At 41.2% G+C, this 27,933-nt stretch overlaps 1 protein-coding gene across 1 annotated transcript in view; it reads left to right on the top strand.

The window, feature by feature from the left end:
* ASZ1 (ankyrin repeat, SAM and basic leucine zipper domain containing 1) overlaps positions 1 to 27,933 on the top strand; it is a 79,628-nt gene that overhangs the window by 38,583 nt on the left and 13,112 nt on the right. The window contains exons 8-10 of the mRNA XM_069956067.1: positions 4,363 to 4,435; positions 6,321 to 6,377; positions 16,684 to 16,793. Coding sequence (XP_069812168.1) covers positions 4,363 to 4,435; positions 6,321 to 6,377; positions 16,684 to 16,793 — 240 coding nt within the window. The remainder of the gene's footprint in view (positions 1 to 4,362; positions 4,436 to 6,320; positions 6,378 to 16,683; positions 16,794 to 27,933) is intronic.

Below are 27,933 nucleotides of genomic sequence, written 5' to 3'. Positions count from 1 at the left end.
TTGACAGTACAGTATTCATATGTGAGCATCTTCCTCAAAAACTCTCCTTCTAGGCCTTTAGGTGGCAGTATTACTCTCTGAATGTCCTACTTGCAAATTTGTCTGTTAAAGCACAATTTGACGTGTTATACACGCACAGTTCCTTTCAGACTGCTACCGTTTTAAAGCATGCAAATGAAACTGTGGTACAGTATACATGTTGTAGCTTCTTTCCCAAAGGGGGCACCCAGGACCCCTATTTTTGTGGTTAATAGTCAAAGTGGCCTAATTCCCACAAGGCTCTTGCCATCTATCCCCCAGATATGTCAAATTTTAATCACTTGTTTTGGTGTCCTCATTATCTGACAGCCCAAACCTTTTTTTTTTAGGTTTTGATTCACTGGGTTATATAAGGGCTTGGTTTTTGCAGAAGGAGCTATAGTTTTAATTCACACAACTTTGGGAAACATGACATTTTGATCAGATTTTGGGGTTTTGAAAAAAAAAAGTATTTTGTGTAATTTTTTTTTAAGGAATTCACTATGCAGTATAAGGCTATGTTCACACACTGTATTTTTTAGACAAGAACGGCCATTGGCGATTGAGACGATGGCCGTTCTTTCCTTAAAATATTGTACTGCATCGTATTTTGAGGCAACATAACTGTATTTAACTATTTGTTCCGGCTTGGGGTTCACACAATGTATGGCTTTTCTGACGGCTGTACATTGCATGGACTTCAGTTTACACTAGGCAGGGGCACGTTGCTATCGCTAAAATTGCAGACACACAAAAACACAAGAATGCAACAGCTTACCGCTAATGCCAAGACACAGACCCAATACAGATATGAAAGTCGCTAAAAGCAACTGCTAAAAAAAAAAAAAAAAAAATCTCCATAAAAATGAGGCTCTTGGCTTACCATTTTTCAGATAGTGTAAACCATCCCACCACAGTAAGGTGGCCACATACCCGGGAAGGACCCTACAATATGCTTTAGGCTCTCCATGGCATAGCATAAGTCTCTGTTCTGGGCATGCAGCATCCAACTAATACTGGCAACAAATAACCCCCTAAAGTAGAGGCAGCCACTCCCCCTTTACTTTGCTGTGCACTCCACCCATCCCACCCAGGGGGGTTATTATTTTTGTCAGTATTAGTTGGATCCTGCATGCCCAGAGCATAGGATAAGGATAAAGTACAGTGTAGGTCCATTCCGAACATGAGGCCACCTTATCCCTGGTGTGATTGTTTACACTATTTGCAAATGATGTGCCAAGAGCCTCATTATATTTTGCAGTTTTGTTAGCAGTTTGGGGGCTACTTTTAGTGATTTTCTTATCTGTATAGGGTCTGTGTCTTGCCATTAGCGGTAAACTATTGCATTTTTTTGTGTATTTGTGTCAGAATATTATAGCACCTGTTCTAATTTCATCAGGATTCCCTGAACGGATGGGAGCTCAAGAAATATTGATTCTTTCCTGATGCACATGAGTAAATCCTGACGATACTCCTGATAGTTTCCTGAACGTAATTACTGAGTACTGTCAGGAAATCGTGACAACATTTCTTGAAGCCTTCTAATCAGGATGTGTGAAGGCGGTCTTTTTGTGGGGCGACTTGTGGTTTTTATTAGTACTATTTGTGTGGTACATGCAACCTTTTTGATCATTTTTGTTCCACTTTTTTGTAGGCAAGGTGATGAAAATCTGCAATTCTGCTTTTTTTTAATATAGGTCATTACGAAATTTATGATATCAATTATTTATTTTATTTGTTTTATTATTTTTCACTTTTTGTGACTAATAAAAGGTTGTGTTTGCTGTTTTACTACACGGCATACATCCTTCTGTACTGCAGTGTAGTATGACTATCAGTATTACACTGACAGTTGTAGCCTGCACATTTGTGCATGGCAGGCCTGGATTTTACACAGTAGGGGAAGGAGGGGGTAGGTCCAACCCATTAGGTAGATAGGTCTTAAGAAAGTAGTCTCCCTATTAGGTAGTTGTTGCCCCCAATATATAGTTTACCTCAGTGTGCTGATGTCCTCTGTTGGTAGTTTACATAGAATATAGTTTTATCCAATGGGTTTCCTGTGTTTCCTGACTGTTGGACCTTTTTGTCAAGATTAAGAGCAAAACAAAAAAAAAAACGTATCGCTTTCTGGACACACACAATGATCTCACGCACTGTGTGCATGTGTCCTAAACCATGACATACCTCTAGTGAAGGCTCTGACATCTTCAAAGCCATTGGCTAGTGCAATCTTATATCTGTCAGTACTTTGAGGACGTGCATAAAGTTAGTCACTGTCATGATCAATAAATTGTCATTGTATAAGGCATTTAAAAAGGTATTGATTGGTTTCACTGCTGAGACTCACTGTGGTCAGGAGATATAGCTGGGGAGAGAGCGTGTCAGCAACGCAATCCACTCTGCAGCGGCTCATTAATTCTGACAGCGTGGTCTCAGGCTTACGGTGTGTTTACACAGAGAGAATTATCTGACAGATCCTTAAAGCCAAAGCCAGGAGCAGACTATAAACAGGGAACGGGTCATAAAGGAAAGAATAAGATTTTTCCTCTTTTCAAATTCATTCCTGGCTTTGGCCTCAAAAATCTGTCAGGTAAATCTCTGTGTAAACGCAACATTATGGTGCTTTTACACACAGAGATTTATCTGACAGATTTTGGAAACCAAAGCCAGGAATGGATTTGAATAGAGGACAAATATCAATGTTCCCTTTATGACCTGTTCTCGGTGTATAGTCTGTTCCTGGCTTTGGCTTCAAAGAACTGTCAGATAAATCTCTCTGTGTAAAGTCACACTAACATTGTTGGAATTAACCGATCAAGAGATCCAGCTAGTGAGGGGATCTCACTGCTGCCAAACTCTGTCTCCCCGGCTAGGTTACAGCAGTAAGACTGCATTCACATGTTCCGCGTTCCTCATGGAACATGGACATAAAATGCCTGTAACGGACTTCCCCGCCCGTTCAGCATCTGTGATAACATGCTGAGATGGGGCAACTGTACAGATATGCGCCACGCTGTAATGACAGCACTGCGCTGTAATGAATCAGCCGTGCGGAGCTGTCATTACAGTGCAGCGCATATCTGCACAGTTTCCCCGCTCCCAGCATCTTATCACAGATGCTGCCTGGGCGGAGGAGAAGTGCGTTACAGGCATTCCACGTCCGTGTTCCGTGTGGAACACTGAACATGTGAATGTAGCCTAATGGTGTGTTAACACAGACAGATTTATCTGACAGATCTTTGAAGCCAAAACCAGGAACAGACTATAAACAGGGATCAGGTCATAAAGGAAAGACTGGGATCTATCCTCCTTTCAAATCCATTCCTGGCTTTGGCTTCCAAAATCTGTCAGATAAATCTTTCTGTGTAAACGCACTCTAAGATCTACCTGTTGCCTATAAGTGTACTCTGAGTAGATCTTACATTGCTTAAAAACTTTTTTTTGAAAGTCCTTACTGGACGAAGAATATTTACATGTGAAGCACTAACTTCAGCATGTGTTGGGATTTGTAAAGAAACAAAACGTTGCAAATTTATTTACTACATTTATTTACTATTGCACTGGTACTTTTTGTCAATCATGGAAAACACCCTTGAAGTTGGTTGGCAGTCACATTAAGGGCCCTTTCACAAGGACTGTGTCAGGAACATTGCTAGAAGCGCTCCTGCAGCTGACAATTGGCCCTTGTAAAAGTGACAGCGATCAATCCTCCGCTGCTCTTGTCTTTTGAGTCGGTTTTAAAATTTATACTCATCTGCTGCATTTCTTTTATTGCAAACAGGGTTAGGCTAGCCGATAATGATAAAGGGAAACTGACAGCAGATATCTATATATCTTCAGGCCCTGCCTCCTGACTGTCAATCATTCTGAAAGAGGTGGGGTCTGAAGATACAGCTGGTGGCCGGAGGACTGGAGAGCTGGATTGTAAGCAGTGCAGATGGTAGGTATACACCACTTTTTGATCTGGAAACTGAATATACATATCTGTACTTTCAGTTTCAAGGGCATACAAAAATCGTTCATACAGCCTGACCACTCGATTTGTTGTGCCATGTAAAAGCACTACAAACAAACGCCAATCTAGCTGAATGGTGCTCGTTTGAGGCCCCTGCAGCCCACAAATCTTTGTCTAAAAAGACCTTTACTTCAAAATTAAAAGCAGTGTTTGCCAATAACCACTAGCTAAGTGTGATTGCTAAAGGGCCTATTTGGTAGGGTATTACATTTTACATGTTTTTCCACTGCCCCTAAATTCTCAGTTTGCTTTTGTTTTCTTTATTCATTCATTCTCTTTATTTTTATCTCAGTGTTAATGTGGTATCAATGGTATTTTTATTGTTTTAGTTGCTCAACCTCCAGTGATTTAGAAGTTTTTTTGCATGGCTTGGGGCTGGAACACCTGGCAGAATTATTTAAGGTAAAATTTGGTTGATTGTGTTTGTTTAAAGAAATTTTTAACATTGAACATGAACAAAAGATATTGCAGTCCTTTCACCCTTTTTGTTTCTATTTTGTTTAAGGCGGAAGTCCTACAAAAATTATTATTAAAGTATTCTATTGCCCCCCAATATTACGGGAAATGTTTTTTTCCCTGCACTTACTACTGCATCAAGGCTTCACTTCCTGGATAAAATGGTGATGTCACGACCCGACTCCCAGAAGGGACACTGAGGGACCCAGGGCACTGGAGGGACACTGAGCATCCCCCTGCCATCATCCTTTCCAGCAGCCACAGCCCACACAGCTCTGGGAGTCGCGTTGTGACATCACCATTTTATCTAGGAAGTGAAGCCTTGATGCAGTAGTAAGTGCAGGGAAAAAAGTACTTTATGTGCATTTCCCATTATAAGTGTATATTGGTGATTTGTATAACTTTTGGGGAGCAATACAGTACTTTAATAACATTTTTTGCTACACTTCTCCTTTAATAAAAGATATAAAGAAATTGCCTGTGTGCCAGATCAGTGACACTTAGCTGCAGCAGGAACCTCCCCACACCCTGTCTTAAATCTCCACATGTCAGGGTTCATATGTACCCATAGCGTCACTGATTTGGGAGCTTTTTTTGTCTTCTAGGTGCAGCACCCAAAATGCCAATATGCCAACTGGCTGTCACTGCTGCTCAGTTCTCAATGAGTATAGCCTGCTGATGCTCCATTTTCAGTTGAGCAAAGGTTTTCATCTAGAAACCAATGGCATTGATTGCTGGGAAACATATTTGGAGTCTGGGGCAGGAGGATAGATGGAATCCTCTTTAAGGTTATGTGCACACTACGGGATACGTGTGGAACTTTTAAGCGACATTAACGACATGTCAATTTTTTTGGGCGGACAGCGGATTTTGTTTGAGATTATCATCGAGTCTATAGGGCAGGCAGAACTTCAAGCAAAGTACGCCGTGCAAACTCTGCTTGAAAGTTATGCCCGTATTCCGTAGTGTGCACATACATTTGTTCCATCTAGTCTGCCCTTTTAGTATTACTTTTCTTATTTTCTTATGATAGATATACAGTATGTTTATCCCAGGCAGGTTTAAATTCAACCACTGTACTTGGAAGTTTGTTCCGAGTAACTTCTACTCTTTCAGTAAACTAATATTTCCTCATGTTGCTTCTGATCTTCCCCCTACTAAACTCAGATTGTTTTCACTTGTTCTTGTGTTCAGTATCCTATTATTCCACCCCCACCCCCCAAAACTTTTTAGCATTTTAACAGGCTTGTTATTTTAAGAGCAGTATGTCAGTATGTCAAGACTGAGTTTAAATGTGCGTATTATACCTAATAAGAACTGAATAAGAACTGCTGATCCCCACCCAGTTAACAGTGTGAGTCCAGAGAAAGGAACTAAACAAACTCCTAACAGTAGAGGCAATGGAATTGACCTTAAAGTATTTTGCTAATGTAAAAGCACCAGGGGGGATGGCCTCCCGGAAGTGTTTTTCAAAGAGCACACCAAGCTTCTTTTACCTCATCTAGTAACGTTAAATTAGGAAGTGATGCAGTCAGGGGTACTGCCGTCCTCTATGATAGAGACGGTAATCTCCACGGGGGGGGGGGGGGGGGGGGGGGGATCTCGCTTCCAATGACCTGTTCATTCTTTTGGTGTGTGGGAGAAAACTTCAGTACCCTACTGAAATCCACCGTAATAAGGGAGGGAGGGTATTCAATTCAGATGATGCTCTTGTAAGGATTAAAAAAAAGCACTGCACCACTGAGTAACCTTGCTAAATTGAAAGTTTGTTTCATGGCATGTTTTTTATTTCATGTTAAAACTAAATATTCTCTACATTGATTTTTTTTAGGAAAATGATTTGACTTTGAGACAGCTTTTATGTTTGGAAGAAAGCGAGCTTAAAAAGGTAAGAGTTGCTGACCCCTTTTCAGTGTTCTTCTATTACCCTGTGGACCTCATCTGGTTCGGTTGAGGATCTCAACTTCTTGATCCTTTTATTCTTGGGGAGATGAGCTGCCACTAGTGGTGTCTGGTAATCTGTCAGCTGCAATTCATATTCCAAACTGCTGACACTTTTTAGATGGCTTCTTTCTCAGGTAAAGAAGAAACAAGGGGTCTGTCCAGTGATTGGGAGGCTTGGCAAGATGTTATGCAGAATGCATGGCATCCATCGATTTAACAGATACGTATTACCATATTCCCATTCATGCATATTCTCAACGGTTCCTGAGATTCGCACTCTGTATGGACGGTAAAGTCGAACATTTTCCAGTTTAAAGCACTTCCCTTTGGGATTTCCTCAGCTCCTAGAATATTTACCAGTGTCATGGAGGAGGTCTCCACCCTTCAGCCTGGATCCTGAAAGGTAGATGCTCTGCAGTAAAGGACTCTCTGAAGGTATAGTCTCGACTATCCAGAGGAGCAGAAAGCCTGTGACTAATAGAATTCACCTTTCTGGAAGGTGTTCTCGGCCTTATAGAACCTTATTGTTCTATCCAAGAGGATAGAATTGTTCTAAGAACAGATCCTAATTTCTTCCCTAAAGTAGTGTCCTCTTTCCATCAATCCCAAGACATTATTTTACCATCTTTTTGTTCTTCTCCAAAAAATGAAACTAAAATTCAACAGCCTAGATGTTCTTCAATACATAGAAGTATGTAGTACCTAGAGGAAGGATCAGTCTCTCTTTGTACATTTCTAGGGGAAAAATAAAGGGAAGAAGGTCTCTAAAAGTGTTCTAGCACGTTGGATTAAGAATGCTATAGAACATTCATACAGTTTACAGAACTACAAATCAGAGCCCACTCCACCAGGGCTGTGTCCACATCCTGGGCAGAAAGGGCAAGTGCTTCGATTGATCAGATTTGCCAGGCAGCCACTTGGTCATCTCCGCATACCTTCATAAAGCATTATAGATTGCAGCTTCAGCGAAATGAAGACCTCGCATTTGGAAACATAGAAGATTGCGGCAGAAAAAGACCACTGGGTCTATCTAGTCTGCCCTTTTAGTATTTCCATTCTTATTATTTTAGGACAGATATGTTTATCCCAGACATGTTTAAATTCTGTTATTGTAGATTTACCAACCACACCTGCTGGAAGTTTATTCCAAGTATCTACTTCTCTTTCAGTAAAGTAATATTTTCTCATGTTGCTTCTGATCTTTCCCCCAACTAACCTCTCACTGTGTTTTCTTGTTCTTCGGTTTTTTTTTTTTTACTAAAGACCCTTCCCTCCAGAAACTTATTTAGTCCTTTAACTTACTTAAGGGTTTCAATCATGTCCTCCCTTTTCCTTATTTCCTCCAGACAATACAGATTTTAATCCTTAAGTCTTACGCCTCACACCCTCCACCATTTTTGTAGCCCGTCTTTGGACCCGTTCTATTTTATCAATATCCTTTTTTAGGTGAGGTCTCGAGAACTAGACACAGTATTCCAGATGTGGTCCCACTAGAGCTCTATACAGCAGGATCACTGTCTCTCTCTTCCTACTGGTTATACCTCTAGCTATACAGTCTAGCATATGATTTGCTTTCCCCACCCCCTGGTTGCACTGGTGAGACTATTCCTAAATCCTTCTCTTCTGAACTCTTTTCCAACACAAAAATGCTGAGATGATACCTGGATAGAGGATTTCGCCTCCCTAAGTGCCTTATTTTACATTTGGAAACATTGAACTGCAGTTTCCATTGTTCTGACCATTTATCTAACAAAGCTAAATCATTCTCCATATTACTGACACCTCCAGGAATATCAACCCTATCTCACACTTTTGTGTCGTCAGCAAACAGACAAACTTTACCTACCAAACCTTCTCCTATGTCACTTACAAACATATTAAAAAGATTAGGACCCAGAACAGACCCTTGTGGCACACCACTTGTTACCAGTCTCTGCTCGGAATATACACTGTTAACAACAACCCTCTGGAATCTACTGAGTGGTAGAGGAGCCCGTGCAGCAAGCAAGCAAGAGCAATTACGGGATCTGAAAGATCTGCTGCAAGTATATATTCACATAGGAACTAACAGAACCTTGGATCATAACGGATCTTGCTGCAAAACTCGCAGTGAGATTACCGCTGCGATCCGTTGTGTGTGAAGCTGCCCTTATAATGGTAAAGAAAATTGCTTGGTTAACGTGACAGTCATATGGAAATCTGTATTTATGTCAGTAAAGCAAAATCGTTAAAGACCTTCCATCTTCTACATCTTCTATTGGCCAGTAGTGGACATTTGACTGCGTGAATGTTGTCAGGCATTGCCTGACAAGACCTGTGAGTTTCTATTGGCTGCTACATTTCAGCTATTTGCATATGTGCCGTGATTGGCTGTTAGTGCTCTGCTGTGTGGCTGTTTCTGCTGGCCTATTTCCTATGGGAAATTAGTGGTCTTAAAACGTAAATTTCCTAAAAACGAAAAATCCAATCGAAACAAAAAATACTTACCACACCTCTCACCAGTGAAGGCTTTAAAAACGCAGTTTGAGATCTTAACCCACCCCAAGTTGTTAGGGGGAGCTGGGCTACCCAATTGCAGACTATATTATCTCTCCTGTGTCCATGCCCGGGTCCTGGACATGTTCCATAACGAGCACAGCAAAATATGGGTCTGCATCTCTAGAGATCTGTCCTCTAAAGCCCTCACGACTATGCCCTGGACCTGGACCCCCTCTTTCTCTGACATTTCCTCCATGTCATTCTCTACCCGACATGGTAGCTAGTCTCCATCACGCAGGTGCCGAGGATTTTTTGGTTGATTGCGCAGGCCCTTTGCTCCCTGTCACGGACCATCCAGAGTTCCCGCCTGGTGCCTCCACTTCTTTCTTTTTTTTTGGGTTACACTAAACCCCCCCCCCCCCCCCCCTTGCGTTTCTACCAAGCTCTGTCTGCCACCGCCCTCCGACCACTATCTGACATTGTGCCCGTGCACAACCCTGTCCCCCGGGCCCCTTTTGCCTATCTCTAACTCCGCCACTTCTATTCCTCTGTTCATAGGGGTAAACATTTTCACCGCTCTCACTGATTTCGAACAGCTCTGCTTGGCCCCTTCCTGTCCTCCCCACCCCATTTCCACCATCTATGGATTATTATTGGCCTCCAGGTCCCAGTCTCTTCCTCCTCATTGCGATAAGTGGGAAAAGGAGCTGAAAATGAAATTCACTGAAGAACAATGGGCGAAGCGTTTTTTCTTAACCCATAAGGCTGTTATTGCCATGAGATCTCAGGAAACTTGTTAAAAAATCCTTACCAGATGGTACAGGGTCCCTGAGGCCCTCCATAGATGGTACCCAGGGGTCACGGAGGAATGCTAGAGATGCGGTGCCGCTGTAGGTACAATGTCGTATATCTGGTTGGCCTGCCCTAGATTGCAACCGTTTTGGTAGCTAGTGCTCCAACTTATTTTGGAAATAGCGGGATTCTGCGTCCCCGGCACTCCAGAGGCTGCCCTACTATTCATGTTCCCTATACCCCAACAAAAAATCCTTGCTACGTCACCTACTGCAGGCGGCCAAAACAGTAATCCCACGACACTGGCGGTCCCCAGACCCCACCGTCCCTAGAGGAGTGGTTCACGGAGGTCTCTCATACCTACCATATGGAACAGTTGCTGGCATCCACCCCACAGGCTTTTACTAAATGCTCTAAATGTTGGTTCCCCTGGCTGGAATTTCTAGCCTCCCCTAGATACCGTTCGGTCACCTCTTTGGTCTTGACGTGAGGACCTACATCGCCCCCTGGCACTTCTCAGGCGAACTAATGATGCATCATGACCCCTTTCATGGCCTCATGGATCCTCCAGAGCACTCGGACTCCCTTTTGCTTCACCTGCTGGAGGTGGGTCTATGTTTGTCTAACGTCCTTCTTTCCCTTCTCTCCCTACTTTTCTTTCTCCTACTTTCCTTTTTATTATGCTACACTCAATCCCTTTCTGACCATTAGTGACTTAAGGTCTGCTGTTCGCATATGTTACTTACCATTGTGTTGAGCCCTCTGGCTTTATCCATACTGCCTAGGCGTGCATTATTGCGCTTCATAGATAACATGTTAGCTAGTAACTTAGGTTGTTGTTGATGTTTTCTTCTCAGTTCCAGGAACCTTAATGACAACACCGCTTCTGTTCTTCTACCTGTTGAGACTATATACCTGGACACTGTTCATGACATCGGTACACTCTCTGTTTCCGATTCTTTGTCTTTTTATTACTTTTATAAAATTCACAATAAAACCCTTTTTGAATTTGAAAAAAAAAAACAACAGTTTGAATGGAGTCTGTGCGCAAAGCGGTTCGGGCTGTATTAATCGCAGAATAACTGGAAGAAGAATACGAATTATAATAGTGTTTTTTCAAGCACTATAATAAATTAGGGCCATGGTACCTTTCATAAATCTGTCTTTGCTTCCAGAACAATACTTACCCTGCTTGAGACTGTGCTTCCAAGTATCAATCAAGCAGAGAGGGGGAGAGAGGAGACGTTCCAGCTTGCAGCTATTCAGGTTTCTAAAAAAGCCTCTTTCACTCTTTATGCCATGTAATGGTAACACATGCCATCTTGACCCAACAGCTGTCTAACAGTGTCAGCAGTTTGGAACGTGAATTACTGCTGAATGATTTCCTTTATTCATGTGAAAAAAGCAAAAGCATGAATTTCCTAAGTTTAGCATCTCTATTATAGGTTGCCCTCAGATAGCATTTATTACTTTTATTTCAATTTGAAATTTTCTTCTAAATGATCTGTGAAATTTTAATATTCAGCTTTTTTACTTTAATAATAGAGTGGATTTTATTGCCGTTTAATGTAATTTAATGTAGTTTGTCTTTGCAGTGTATATTGTACAGTCAAAATCACTTATTTGGAGATGCCTTTTTGCTATGGTCCTAGATGATAATATCTGGGATAGTTCACGCAAGTGTAAGACCCCTAACATTTTTGGCCCTGTGGATACTCAATTCTTTAAGTTGTGTAGTGTGATTTGTCTAAAAGATATGTCTGAATGTCTGCTCAGTAGTTGAAGATCAGCCATGTGAAGAATAAATCTTAAAAGGGTTGGCCACTTTATAGTAAAATTGTTCAGTGTTGTTGGCGGCAACTCAGTGCATTTAGGCATGTAGACATGGTCAAGACAATCTCCTGCAGTTCAAACCGAGCATCAGTATGGGGAAGAAAGGTGATTTGAGTGCCTTTGAACGTGGCATGGTTGTTGGTGCCAGAAGGGCTGGTCTGAGTATTTCAGAAACTGCTGATCTACTGGGATTTTCACGCACAACCATCTCTAGGGTTTACAGAGAATGGTCCGAAAAAGAAAAAACATCCAGTGAGCGGCAGTTCTGTGGGCGGAAATGCCTTGTTGATGCCAGAGGTCAGAGGAGAATGGGCAGACTGGTTCGAGCTGATAGAAAGGCAACAGTGACTCAAATAGCCAACCGTTACAACCAAGGTAGGCAGAAGAGCATCTCTGAACGCACAGTACCTCCAACTTTGAGGCAGATGGGCTACAGCAGCAGAAGACCACACCGGGTGCCGCTCCTTTCAGCTAAGAACAGGAAACTGAGGCTACAATTTGCACAAGCTCATCGAAATTGGACAGTAGAAGATTTGAAAAACGTTGCCTGGTCTGATGAGTCTCGATTTCTGCTGCGACATTCGGATGGTAGGGTCAGAATTTGGCGTCAACAACATGAAAGCATGGATCCATCCTGCCTTGTATCAACGGTTCAGGCTGGTGGTGGTGGTGTCATGGTGTGGGGAATATTTTCTTGGCACTTTTTGGGCCCCTTGGTACCAATTGAGCATTGTTGCAACGCCACAGCCTACCTGAGTATTGTTGCTGACCATGTCCATCCCTTTATAACCACAATGTACCCAACATCTGATGGCTACTTTCAGCAGGATAATGTGCCATGTCATGAAGCTAGAATCATCTCAGACTGGTTTCTTGAACATGACAATGAGGTCACTGTACTCAAATGGCCTCCACAGTCACCAGATCTCAATCCAATAGAGCATCTTTGGGATGTGGTGGAACGGGAGATTCGCATCATGGATGTGCAGCTGACAAATCTGCGGCAACTGTGTGATGCCATCATGTCAATATGGACCAAAATCTCTGAGAAATGCTTCCAGCACCTTGTTGTATCTATGCCACGAAGAATTGAGGCAGTTCTGAAGGCAAAAGGGGGTCCAACCCGTTATTAGCATGGTGTACCTAATAAAGTGGCCGCTGAGTGTGTGTGTATGTATATATATATATATATATATATATATATATATATATATATATATATATATATATATATTTTAGTACACAAAAATGTGGTTGATCACGTTTTTCTGTACGTTAAAATTAAACATATACGAAAACAGGAAAATGTTTGAAAAGCAGAGAATCTAGCCTTTGAGACTTGGATATTTAGTATTTATATACTAGTTTTCAGGTCTGTAATCATGCTGTCTACTGTATTTTCCTGCATATAAGACTACTTTTTAACCCAGGAAAATCGTGGGTGGCACCTTATAAGACCAGGTGGTGTTTTATAGGGCGGGTGCTGTAAAACTTCGGAACCGCACTGGAGAATCTGCAGTCGCCGCATATGGTGGGGGAGCCCAAAAACGGCTGCATTCCTGCCTCTATATTTTAACTGGAAAGGTTGAGTGTTGTCTTATACGCTCAGTTGTCTTATACGCTGGAAAATACGTTAATAGTTGTTTATAAAGAGCACTCATACTTTGTTAAAATAATTAATCTGGTATGTGCTTAGTGCAAATATTAAGGTCGTATTTTGACTATAACATTTCCAATAATAGTTCCAATTTTTTTGTTTAATTCTTATACTACAGATGCATAAATCAGACTTTCCAAATGTGTAAAATTAGCTAAAAAATTACTTTAGCAGAGATGTTCTGTTTCATTGCTGCTTAAATTCTTCATTGTTTTTAATAAATCCCCAAGCCTTAGGTAATAGTATTCAGACATATTTTCAACATTACAGAAAGCCTCCTCCCTTTTTAAAACCATTTGAATAGACACTGTTTTAGCAAACTGAATAGATCAATCGTACAGGCAAATATAAGAACCTTTGTAAGATATTCTGTTAAGCATCTTTCCCCTCACCCCTTCCTGCTAACATGTCATCCACTCCCAAAATTTGCTTAGCAATAAATTTTGTTTACTGGTTACCACTTGAACCCTGACTTAGCTACAAGTCTATTGAAGCAGGAGCAGGAGTGTCTGGAGAAAGAGAGACAGCTAAAAGACATCATAAAGGGCAAAAATCTGCCATGTACAAGTCTAATTATGGCCAGATATACTGCTACTCATGTGCACACAGGGCAGCTTATCCTGAAACATCTTCAAGGATGCATTATGTAACATAAACTGTGAATTACATGAGGTAGCAGTAAAATGGAGATACATTTTAAGTCCCATTATGTATTGGTATATTAATAAAAAAAAGTAGTATAAACTGAGACATATATCTGAGTCCACAGGGCCTTAGTCGACACACAGATCATACTCTCAAGGGTGTATTGCTTGACATAAGGATAAGACCGATTTATAAATGCTTTGTGGACCTACTGCACCCGCTCCTTCCCTCCCCTTCCACCCCCCCCCCCCCTTTCCCTTCTTTTCTTTCTTTCTCCTCTTATTCTTCCTTCCTTCCGTTTGTTAGAAAAGAGTGGTTTAGGGGTCGGTGGTTTCCTGCCAATTATCTGGTGCTTTCATGTTTACTGTTATGTTTACACAGAACGATTATCGTGCGAATTTGCACGATAACGATCGAATTCCAACGATAATCGTACGTGTAAACGCAGCGAACGATCAAACGACGAGCGAGAAATCGTTCATTTTGATCTTACAACATGTTCGCAAAAAATTCGCAGATCGCTCCGTGTAAACAGTCTTTCACCGATTTTTCCTATGTGCGAGATAGGCTTAAGCGATTGCAAAACGATCGCAAAACTTATTTTCCATACGATATATCGTTCCGTCTAAACATTCTAAAAAAAATTTGTTACTTCGAAATCGTTAATCGTACGATCGGGCGAATTATCGTTCCGTGTAAACACAGCATTACATTTCATTAGCAGGGCTGGTGCGGTGCCGCTCTGCCGATTCTCTACTGGTGAAAAACTTTTAAAAAATTTTTTTATTAAAAGATTGAAATAAAAATACTGCCCCTAATGTACCGATTGGAACATATAATTTTTTTTTTTTTAGTACACAAAAATGTGCTTGACCATGTTTTTCTGTACGTAAGATTAACCCCTTAACGACATCGGGCGTAAATTTACGCCCTGATGCCGGAAAGGGAGTTCAGAGCGGGGCCGCGCAGGTGCCACTTGTAGCCCGGGACCGTAGGTATTAGCGGGCACGGTCCGATCGCCGTGCCCGCTAATACAGTAATCAGATGCAGCTGTCAAACATGACAGCTGCATCCGATTACCGGACGCAGCGTCATCCCTGGTGTCTAGTGGGGAGATCGCTCGAGCGATCTCCGTAACTGAAGCCGGCCGGGGACCGCTCCAAGATGGCGCCGTCCCCGGCTCGGCACTCGTTTACTTCCGGCTGCAGCAGGCGGAAGTAAACGAGTGCCTATCTCATGGATCTCTGCAGCATATCTATGCTGCAGAAATCTCAATGAGAGATCAGTGTACTTATACTAGAAGTCCCCTAGGGGGGCTTCTAGTATAAGTGTAAAAGTAAAAAAAAAAGTGTCATTATTAGTAAAAAGCCCCCTCCCCTAATAAAAGTCTGAATCACCCCCCTTTTCCCAGGTTATAAATAAAAGTAAATAAATAAATAAATAAATAAACATGTTTGCTATCGCCGCGTGCGTAATCGCCCGAACTATTAATTAATCACATTCCTGATCTCGCACGGTAAACAGCGTAAGCGCAAAAAAATCCCAAAGTGCAAAATTGCGCGTTTTTGGTCGCATCAAATCCAGAAAAATTACAATGAAAAGCGATCAAAAAGTCGTATATGCGCAATCAAGGTACCGATAGAAAGAACATATCATGGGCAAAAAATGACACCTCACACAGCCCCATAGAACAAAGGATAAAAGCGCTATAAGCCTGGGAATGGAGCGGTTTTAAGTGTCGTATATTTGTTGACAATGGTTTGAATTTTTTACAGGCCATCAGATACAATATAAGTTATACATGTTACATATCGTTTTAATCGTAACGACTTGAGGAACATATATAACAAGTCAGTTTTACCCCAGGGCGTATGGCGTAAAAACACATTTCCCCCAAATAAACAAAATGCGTTTTTTTTTTCAATTTCACCACACTTTGAATTTTTTCCTGGTTTCGCAGTGTACTTTATGCAAAAATTCAGCCTGTCATTGCAAAGTACAATTAGTGACGCAAAAAATAAGGGCTCATGTGGGTCTCTAGGTGGAAAAATGCAAGTGCTATGGCCTTTTATGCACAAGGAGGAAAAAACTAAAACGCAAAAATCAAAATTGGCTCTGTCCTTAAGGGGTTAAACATGTACAAAAACAGTCCATTAGTGCAGTAGTCCATTTGGCTCTGCTTATGAAAGCTGCATGGACTCTATAATACTTTTTTAGTATTCGTATATACAGACTAAGGGCCACATGTATCATCCGGCGGACGGATGATTTTTGGCGGAAAGTGCTGATTTGCGTATTATTTTATACGCAAATGGCCGATTTGCGAATAAAATAATCGCAAATCGGCACTTTCCGCCGAGTACGCCAGGGGGCGGAAAGTAGGCGGGAAGTGGGCGGAACGGAGGGCGCGGACTCAGAGTCCGCGCGATTTATCATCCGTTCCGCCCAAATGTACGCCGAAAACCTACTCCAGTCCTCAGCTGGCGTAGGTTTTCGGCGGTGCGCACCGGCGCGCACAGGATTTATGTACAGGCAGTCCGCCTCTACATAAATCCCCGTACCGCCGGAGCTGCGGGGGCATTTTTAAGTCCGGCGTAAAAAACGCCGGACTTAATAAATGCCTCCCTAAATGTTTTTATCTGTTAGTACCAAAAGGCATTACTAAAAATCTCAAAAGCTGTGTTCTTCAGAGTTTACTGTAGGGAAAACCTTTAGAATTTTGTTCCTTTTTGCTTTCACCTGAAACGTGTACAGATTCTTTCTTTTTTTTTTTTTTTTAGTTTCCACTTAAAGTTGTATAGACAATATAGTTTTACTATTGTGATCATTGCATGTTTTAACACAGGAAGGTGTTACAGATGAAGACTGTAAAAAGATTGTGGCTGCAATGAAAGAAATTCATGTTGAAGAGACAAAACTTGAAAAGTTGCCATCATTTTCAAAATTGGATTCAAGGTATTCCCTCCATAAAGCATTTTTACTTTTACATCTTGAAATAATCGTAGTATAGTCAGAGCTGGATCCGATCATTCTTTGGCACAAAAGTGCACTTGACTTTCTTAAATTATCAAACTAATTATTTAAATAGGTTGGCCACTTTATATTAAATGATACATTGTGCAGTATTAGTACGGTTATGCACTGCACTGAGAATAGATCCTAGGCATTTACAGGCTCAGTGGAGGACACTAATGGAGGAGCATGGTCACATGTTTAACCTAAAAACTTATAAAACAGTTCATTTTCTGGTGACACATTCAGTTTAAGGGTGCATTCACATGTACAGGATCTGCAGCAGATTTGATGGTACAGATTTGATGCGGTGTTTAGTTATTTAGATCAAATCTGCTGCAGATCCGCAGCAGAAAATCCACTGCGATACGGTGTGTGTGAAGCTACCCTTAAGCTTTTATTTAGTTTACCAAAGGGCCTTTTACACAGCCTGATTGGCCATGAGCGTTGCTAGAAACACTCCTTCAACCAATTGGCATGTGTAATGCTGCGTTTAAACAGAGAGATTTATCTGACCAATTTTTGAAGCCAAAGCCAGGAATGGATTTGAAAATCTCAGCCTTTCCTTTATGACCTGTTCTCTTTTTATAGTCTGTTCCTGGTTTTGGCTTTAAAAAATCTGTCAGATAAATCTGTCTGTGTAAACGCACTGTAAAAGTGGCAGCAATCAGCCAAGGAGCAGGAAAACATCTGATCTTCAGCTGATTGCATCTTTTTGTGCTGCTTCAAATTTTATAGCTATTGTTTACACAAGGAGACATGGTAAGGAAAACTTGCAGCACAGATATGCAAATATCTATGCTGTCACACAGCAACACAGACAATATGCATTGCTTTCAAGTATGCATTGCTTTTGTGATCTGGAAACTGATATATAGAAGTTAAAGAAGCAGTTCACTTTTTATTTTTTTCGCCCCCCCGGGTAGCCGTTGTCAAGTATACTTACAAAAGATGATCGGTGTCCCGTTCCCGTCGGTCAGTTCCGTCCCACGGTGCCGTTCACATCGGGCGCGCGCTCACTTCCGCCGGCGCTGTGACTCCTCTTCTCTCCCTTGTCATTTGAACGCCGGAAGTCACGCGCTTCCATAGAGAATGCATGGAAGCGAGTGACTTCCGGCGTATAATCACTGGGCAGAGAAGAGGACTCGCAGCAGCCGGCGGAAGTGAGCGCGCGCCCGATGTGAACGGCACCGCGGGACGGAACTGACCGACGGGAACAGGACACCGATCATCTTCTGTAAGTATATATGACAGCGGCTACCCGGGGGGGCGAAAAAAATAAAAAGTGAACTGCTTCTTTAAGGTAACCAGTCCTCTAATTACTATGTATTAATGTAGTTAATGGTGCGTTTACACAGGCAGATTTATCTGACCAATTTTGGAAGCCAAAGTCAGGAATGGACTTGAAAAGACAGGAAATCTCAGTCTTTCCTTTATGACCTGCACCCTGTTTATAGTCTGTTCCTGGCTTTGGCTTCAAAAATCTGTCAGATAAATCTCTCTGTGTAAATGCACCATAAATCATAATAATGAAAATAAGCACCACAGGGCCCATGTGGAAAAATATTCTAAATATATAACCGATAAAAGGTATGACAAAGAATAAAATATAAATACATATAAAATCACATGAAGTAGATGATGTAGTCAAGTAAGGTCAACAGGACAATCACTAGGCATGGTAATGTCCAAAGTTCCTCTAGTTATAGCAGTCAAATCCAATACTAAATAAAATGGATGGAGTTAAATGGTTAAACTCGATGCAATAGTAGCAAACTGTAAACCATATAACAGAGCTGAAGTATTTTGTGTTCTAGTGCAAAGCAGACACAGCAGAATTCAAATGATAACAAGTTTGTCTTGTCTCCAGTTCAGGTGTGGTTTGCAATTAAGCTCCATTTACTTCAATGGAACTGAGTTTCAAACCCCACCCAATCTGGAGACAAGAGTGGTGCAAAAGTGGCCATGTTTTTTTATCACTGGATAACCCCTTTAACTACAACCCTCTCATATCTATCCTTCAGCCAACAACAAATCCACTGAACTATCCAGGGATTTACTCCAATTTTCTCTAACTCCTCTATCAGTTCTTTATGTGAAACTGGATGAAAGACTTTGCTGAAGTCCAGGTGATATTCACGGCACCACCATCTTCCAAAGAAATCAATGAGATTAGTCTGACTTGATCTGCCTTCAGTAAAGCCATGGTGATCTGGATCTAACTCGTTGATTTTTAGGCGATCCATTATCTTCTTTTTTAGAAGTGTTTCCATAATTTTTACTACTACAGATGTTAAGCTAACTGGCCTGTAGTTAGATGTAATAAATTTTATTAGGTAAAAAAGCCTCTCTGTACTCAAAAAGCTGTTTTCCAGCCTCCCCCCTCCTCCCTTATCTGCTAATTATCAGACAAAGTCATCTTCATTACATTACAGAGGAGCAAAGTGAAGATAGGTTTGCTGAGTCCGTTATATCCTATGGAAGGGAAGGGCAGAGGGGGATGAATGAGCAGGAAGAGGAGACAAACAGCCCTGCTGTTTGGAGACTGTCTGAGCACATAAAACACTGGATTCAGAGGTCAGAAAGGTCAGTGTGGTCTGGGAACTGCCTTTTCTCCTCTCCCTGCTCATTCAGCCCCCCATAAACCATAATGGACACAGAAATCATTCTTCTGAAGTGAGGGGGGGAGGCTGCAAAACAGTTTTTTGAGTACAGAAGGACATTTTTTTTGCTAAATAAAACCTATTAAAGTTTCTTAAAATTGCTTCATATTTATGGATTTCTAAAGAGGAACATTTAAATGACAGTTACACTTTAAATTTTGCCACCAGAGTTTGACTTAACTTTGAAGTTCAAATGAAAAATGGAGATCTTTTAGCATGTGTACAAGCACTGTTATTCAACCCCTACCTTTAGTAATTTGTGGAGCATGCTTTTATAAGTTCTAACAAATTTTGCTGGTAATTGTGGACAGTCTTACACCGCCATTAAATCCCACCAATGATTTAAATTTAGTAAATGAGAAGCCACCTGGACATTTCAGGATTTAATTGCGTTACCTGATTGTGTTTTAGTCGGACCATTTATTCACCGCAGGAGAGCCATAGATGTCCCCAACCCACTAGCAAGGTGTTGCCAAAAAGCATTTTTGCTTTAACCCTTTGGCATTATATGAAATGAAAAGCAAACAAATTTAAGAGAGTAAGTGGGCTCTAGTATAGTATAGTAGTATAACAGGAGCCTTCACCTGGATGTCAGGTTTCTGGGGTTTCAAACAATAGGTATTTGGTTATGCTTTCATCTGAATACACAGTCCGTAGAAGTTTTACCATTAGGTAGAAGAAAATCACAATTCACTCGCCATTCTACCGTATTAATTTCTTTTATTTTGCACAATGCAAACATACAGACACCACTACTGCAGGCATAGAAGACAGCACGTGTTCTAGTTTTGTGCGCTTGCTTCTCCAGACTTGCAATAAAATATGGATTAAGGGTATAAACCCACACACCGTATATGCAGCAGATATGCAACAAATACGCAGCAGATCTGTTGGTACAGATTTGATGCTGTGTTCAGTTATTTAGATCTAATCTGCTGCGATTTTGCTGCGAGTTTGCTGCGTATCGCAGCAGTAAATACGCTGCATATACGGTGTGTGGGTTTATACCCTAAGAGATATATTGCTGCTGTGAATGAGGGCAGAGAAGCCAATCACTGTGGGCCACTATATTGACACACTACAAAGTGATGATGTTAAACAGTAACCATATAGACTCCTTACCAGTCATATATAAAACTCAAATTGTCTTTTGGGTTTAGGAAGGAAATAAAACTGATACTATACCTGTTTATTATATACATATATATATATATATATATATATATATATATATATATATATATATATATATACACTACCGTTTAAAAGTTTGGGGTCACATTGAAATGTCCTTATTTTTGAAGGAAAAGCACTGTACTTTTCGATGAAGATAACTTTAAACAAATACACTCTATACATTGCTAATGTGGTAAATGACTATTCTAGCTGCAAAATGTCTGGTTTATGGTGCAATATCTACATAGGTGTATAGAGGCCCATTTCCAGCAACTATCACTCCAGTGTTGTAATGGTTCAATGTGTTTGCTCATTGGCTCAGAAGGCTAATTGATAATTAGAAAACCCTTGTCCAATCATGTTCACACATCTGAAAACAGTCTAGCTCGTTACAGAAGCTACAAAACTGACCTTCCTTTGAGCAGATTGTGTTTCTGGAGCATCACCTTTGTGGGCTCAATTAAACGCTCAAAATGGCCAGAAAAAGAGAACTTTCATCTGAAACGTGACAGTCTATTCTTGTTCTTAGAAATGAAGGCTATTCCATGTGAAAAATTGCTAAGAAATTGAAGATTTCCTACAACGGTGTGTACTACTCCCTTCAGAGGACAGCACAAACAGGCTCTAACCAGAGTAGAAAAAGAAGTGTGAGGCCGCATTGCACAACTAAGCAAGAAGATAAGCACATTAGAGTCTCTAGTTTGCGAAACAGACGCCTCACAGGTCCCCAACTGGCATCTTCATTAAATAGTACCCGCAAAACACCAGTGTCAACATCTACAGTGAAGAGGCGGCTGCGGGATTTGGGGCTTCAGGGCAGAGTGGCAAAGAAAAAGCCATATCTGAGACTGGCCAATAAAAGAAAAAGATTGAGATGGGCAAAAGAACACAGACATTGGACAGAGGAAGACTGGAAAAAAGTGTTGTGGACGGATGAATCCAAGTTTGAGGTGTTTGAATCACAAAGAAGAACGTTTGTGAGACGCAGAACAAATGAAAAGATGCTGGAAGAATGCCTGACGCCATCTGTTTGGGGGAGGTAATGTGATGGTCTGGGGTTGCTTTGGTGCTGGTAAGGTGGGGGATTTGTACAGGGTAAAAGGGATTCTGAATAAGGAAGGCTATCACTCAATTTTGCAACGCCATGCCATACCCAGTGGACAGCGCTTGATTTGAGCCAATTTCATCCTACAACAGGACAATGACCCTAAACACACCTCCAAATTGTGCAAGAACTATTTACAGCAGAAGCAGGCAGCTGGTATTCTATTGGTAATGGAGTGGCCAGCGCAGTCACCAGATCTGAACCCCATTGAGCTGTTGTGGGAGCAGCTTAACCGTATGGTACGCCAGAAGTGCCCATCCAACCAATCCAACTTCTGGGAGCTGCTTCTTAAAAGCGTGGGGTGCAATTTCTCTAGCTTACCTCAACAGATTAATAGCTAGAATGCCAAAGGTGTGCAATGCTGGAATTGCTGCAAAAGGAGGATTCTTTGACGAAAGCAAAGTTTGATGTAAAAACAATGTTATTTCAAATACAAATCATTATTTCTAACCTTGTCAATGTCTTGACTCTTATTTTCTATTCATTTCACAACGTATGGTGGTGAATAAGTGTGACTTTTCATGGAAAACACTAAATTGTTTGGGTGACCCCAAACTTTTGAACGGTAGTGTATATTACCAATTTATTATCATGCTTAGATTGGCTGTGCCAAGTGAAAAGTAGAGAGAAATGCATTTGCTTTTACTGCATAAGGCAACATATGCATTCAGTCTGTCATTTATAGGAGAACCATCAGCAGTTTAGACGATAGCTCCCTAGTGTGCCCAGGACGCTGAGGATCTAGGTGTGTCTGTTATCTTCTTCCTCTTTGCTGTTTTGGTGCGGTTATGAAATCATCTGCCCGGTAAGGCCTTAGGTCCACTGAGGGCGTGGCTACTGCGCCCAAACACCAATCTGACCTGCCCCCTCCATTGATAATCATTAGAAGGGCAGGTAGCGCCTAACAGCTTACCAGGCAGAGGTTTTAAAAATAAACAGCACAGGAACGGCGCCAAAGATGAAGGTAACAGACATACCTTCATCCTCAGCGCTCCTTGCCAACTAGGCAGCTATCAGCAGGTTCATTGTTTGGGTGGACAGCGGACAGGCGAAATGTCAAGCGGAGTCCGCCGCGTGGCCTCTGTTTGAAATTTCGAGAAAAATAATAAGATAAATCAGGCCGATTATGGATCCATGAAATAGAGACAACAGTCGGCCAATTACAACAATCATCGGCTGATTGTGTCTCTTGGTCCCGACATATTATATAGCAAAGAAAAAAAGGCTTACCATATAAAACGTGTGGCACTTCAGAATCAAGTAAAAGATCTCACTGAGATATACCCCATAAGATATAATTAATAGATAGAATAAAGATAGAATAAATTCTGTACGGGCCACTGGTGGTTAATGAGTGGATGCATCCAGGTTTATTATAGTTTTTGGTATGGTGCCCGTTTAGAATTTTACATTATATCTTATGGATCGGATATACGAGTTAGTTATTTGCATATGTATTCTGGAATGCCTGTGTACGGGGTACATCGGCATATTGTCTCGCTTGATGGGTATCGCATTTATATGAATAAAGCGATGATAATATTACTTATGTTTTTCTTTTTGTCTATTTATTTATGTATTTATTTAATCATGTATTATTTTTTATTTAACATTATGTTGCATTCCATGTTCAATGGGGTATAGGATTTGAACAAATACATGGCCGCGATTATATTAACAATACTTATTCCTTCTTTTTCCAATATATTTAACATTATTATTGTATTACATGTCCAAATAGGGTGTAGAAATTGTATTAATATATGGTCGCGATTATGTTAGGGTTAACATTACTTGGATTATTTCTTGCACTTATATCTCAATTTATTTTGGCATAATTATGCACACAGTAATATAAAATGTCAGGTTTTCTGAGGATTATTTCAATATTTATTATTATCTTTAGCTCTTATCATGGGTATTGTAATTTATGTATTTAAAAGTTTTATATGTTTATATTAGGATTAAGTATAGTACAAAATTGGGGTTTGAATTAGGGATAACCCAGTAATCACAATGTGTGTGTTTCTCGTCTTTTCTGGCTATTCAGACTAACTGCAATACTTATCTGTGCTTTTTTCACTATTTATGCATTAGGATTATATCGACAAGTGCCTAGAATACCATACATTATGTACACACACCTTAAAGGGAACCTGTCACCCCCCGTGCCGGGGTGACAGGCTCCCGACCCCCGTTAGAGCCCCATATACTTACCTAATCCCGCCGGGTCCCGCTTCTGGAGGTGGTCGGGTGACGGAGATCTCAGCCACTGCAGCCCGGCGCGCGCGCTGTGAGATGAGTCCAACACCCATAGAGAATGACAGGAGAGTCCAGCGCTCCGTCATTCTCTGTGGGTGTTGGACTCATCTCTCAGCGCGCATGCCGGGCTGCAGCAGCTGAGATCTCCGTCACCCGACCACCTCCAGAAGCGGGACCCGGCGGGATTAGGTAAGTATATGGGGCTCTAACAGGGGGTCGGGAGCCTGTCACCCCGGCACGGGGGGTGACAGGTTCCCTTTAATGCTGTCCAACAAGTCTGTATTGTACATTTGAATAAACATAATTATTGTAATTGTTTTTGATCTTATTTTGCCATATATCTACACGGTATGGATTTGAGCACATTCGGCTTTTTCCCTTTCAGCATCGAGGAACGAGTTTTTGTTGAGATCCACTCATGGATCGTTTAATCCGTGCGCAAGTGTCTATTTAGAAGCATGACTAATAAAGTTTGTTTCATTAATGTCACTTAATACGTAATCATGGGGGCGGTCAAACATCTTGCACAAGCGCCGTAACTTGTTAGCGACGCCACGGCCATGTTGGGAGTCTGGACGGGGGGTTTTGTCTGACGGGACGGGTTAGGTTAATGATACAACATAATGTGACGTGTAATACTTTGATTACAAGTGGGGCATATATGTCTACTATGCTACACAATATTACGCGCGGGGTTTTGTGGACCCCAACATGGAGTCCCTCATTTTGGTGATATTCATTATCCAAACCTCTTTTCATTGGTGTATTATCTATGATTAGTAGTATTTTTTTTTTTTTTGTCTGGTGTCTGTAGCAGCTAATTTTTTCTACATCTTTTTGATATAACAGTATATTCTGTGTTACTTTTCAGGTTGTTCAAAAACAACAAAAATTGCTGCCCTCTTGTGTGGCTGTGTGAACGAGGGCTTGTACCTCGTGAAGTCCAACAGAAGAAAATTACACAATGCGCTTTCTTTTTGCAAATGATCACTATATTGTAAATAAGTTCACAAAATATCAGGGTATAGCATATTCACCCATATGTGCAGCATGTCCAGATGCTGACACAAGAGGAGGATAGTTCATATGCTCATTGTCGAGCTGCAGACAGCTCACCGAAGGTGACCTGCGTCGCTGCTGCGAACACCAAAGATTGCGACGTTTTAAGGAATGAACCTCTTTTTCAAGCACTTTTTGGGCTGTTAGCAGTTCTTTTGAGGGACTCATACTTGTATATATGTCGGGGTGTTTTGGGTACTGTGTTAATCATACCCTGTCTCTAACTTGTGTGTTGTTTTTTTTTTAATGGTTTTATCTTGTATGTCTCTTCACTTGTAGTGTTACCAAAATATTTAATTAAAGTATATTGCAAGATTGTCAGTGACCCCAGAATCTGTTTAAATACCTGTTACCTGTTTTAATACCTAAATACCTGTTATATATATACAGTATATATAACTTTACCCCTTAACGACCGCGGGCGTATATTTACGCCCTGCGGTCGTTAAGGACATTCAGAGCGGGGCCATGCGGCGGAGGCGCTCTGAACCGCGGCAGTCCCAGGTGCCGCTTGTAGCCCGGGACCGCAGGTACTAGCGGGCGCGGTCCAATCGCCGTGCCTGCTAATACAGTAATCCGATGCAGCTGTCAAAGTTGACAGCTGCATCCGATTACCGTTTGCAGCGTCATCCCTGGTGTCTAGTGGGGAGATCGCTCCTCCGGGATAACATCCCGGAGGAGCTATCTCCGTTTCTGAAGCCGGCCGGGGACCGCTCCAAGATGGCGCCGTCCACGGCTCGGCACTCGTTTACTTCCGGCTGCATCCTCACTGGTGAAAGTGATATGAAACAGATTAGACACAAGTACAAAAATGATGCAAGGTAAATAGAAAAAAGGCCAGAGCCAAAAAGATGTATATCACCAGACAAGAGGATCAGTGTCAGCGTCCACAGAACCCCACGCGTTCCGTCCCCACGCTCTGGCCTTTTTTCTATTTACCTTGCATCATTTTTGTACTTGTGTCTAATCTGTTTCATATCACTTTCACCAGTGAGGATCCCCTATACCTTTGTATGTCAGCTTGTCTTTGTACCGTGTTTATCATACACGGCACAATGTTTGATTGGTTGTGCATTTTAAGTGTTTTTAACCTGTGTGTCCCATTTGTCGTTTTGTACCAATAAAATTTATTTTTTGTCATACTCTAATTGACTTACTTGGCTAATATTCATTTTTGGATGTGCCACCGATACATTTGGCATGCTTCTGTTTGTGGGTTTAAAGTGCAAAATTGCGCATCTTTGGTCGCATCAAATCCAAAAAAATGTTAATAAAAAGCGATCAAAAAGTCGTATATGCGCAATCAAGGTACCGATAGAAAGAACACATCATGGCGCAAAAAATGACACCTCACACAGCCCCATAGACCAAAGGATAAAAGTGCTATAAGCCTGGGAATGGAGCGATTTTAAGTGACATACTGTATATTTGTTGACAATGGTTTGAATTTTTTACAGGCCATCAGATAAAAGAAAAGTTATGCATGTTATATATCGTTTTAATCGTAACGACTTGTGGAACATATATAACAAGTCAGTGTTACCCCAGGGTGAACGGCACTAAAAACACAAAATGTGTTTGTTTTTTTTCAATTTCACCACACATTGAATTTTTTCCTGCTTTTGCAGTGTACTTAATGCAAAAATTCAGCCTGTCATTGCAAAGTACAATTAGTGGCGCAAAAAATAAGGGCTCATGTGGGTTTCTAGGTGAAAAAATGCAACTGCTATGGCCTTTTATGCACAAGGAGGAAAAAACGAAAACGCAAAAATCAAAATTGCCCCGGTCCTTAAGGGGTTAAAGTATCGTACGTTATCATGGTGCAAGGGGGGGTTCACAAAGGGGTTGCGCTGGGACCCAGTTCTGAATAGCACTACTCCCGGCTGCTATCAGCTGATGTGGTCCTGTCGCCGCGTCTGCTAATTAAGCTTTTAAATGAAGCTGTCAAACCAGACAGCTGCATTTAAATGCTCTGCTCTGCATGTCCCTGGTTTCTAGCAGATTGGATTGCATCTCGGGGGGGGGGGGGGGGGGGGGGGGAGATCCGTTCTTGTGCCCGGGTTGGGCCTCAACGTTTCACTGACGCGAATTCTGTTTTGGCAATATATGCAGCAGCCCAGAGCAATGTATCACTGATCTGATTGGTCTGAGAGATCAATGCTTTGTGTATAGAAGGCCCCCCTTACTTCTAGTAAGTGTAAAAGTGTAAAAAATTTAAGTGTTTTTTTATTCATAAAAATCCCATCCCCTAATAAAAGCACTAATCACCCCCCTTTTTCATTTTTTTTATTCGCCCAAACTATTAAATTATCACATTACTGATCATGCATGGTAAGTGCAAAAAAAGTTTTATGGTGCGTTCACACCTACAGGATCTGCAGCAGATTTGATGCTGTGTTCAGTTATTTAAATGAAATCTGCTGCAGAAAATCAGCTGCAGATCCTGTAGGTGTGAACGCACCATTAAAGTGCAAAATTGTGCATTTTTGGTCGCATTAAATACAGGAAAAGTGTAGTAAAAAATTATTTAAAAAGTTGCATATACTATTATTGTGCAAAAAAATTGTTAAATCGTTTGAATTTAAGCAGTAATCTTCTAGTGTGAATGCGGCAACGATGAGACTCTAAATGAAAATTTGTTCGTATGTCGTTGACTGCATATTTTGAGCTGACCTCAAATTCCTTGTTAATCGATTTTAAGTCTTTCAGTGTAAACACTCATTGTTCACAGTGTATAGATACAAACACAATTATGATCAGTCACAGTATATATGCGAACGCAATTACAATCATATTTAAATATGATCACATTAATGAC

This window comes from Dendropsophus ebraccatus, chromosome 1, assembly GCF_027789765.1.
Source record: "Dendropsophus ebraccatus isolate aDenEbr1 chromosome 1, aDenEbr1.pat, whole genome shotgun sequence".
NCBI classification, from domain to species: domain Eukaryota; kingdom Metazoa; phylum Chordata; class Amphibia; order Anura; family Hylidae; genus Dendropsophus; species Dendropsophus ebraccatus.
This window is presented reverse-complemented; position numbering and strand designations above follow the sequence as displayed.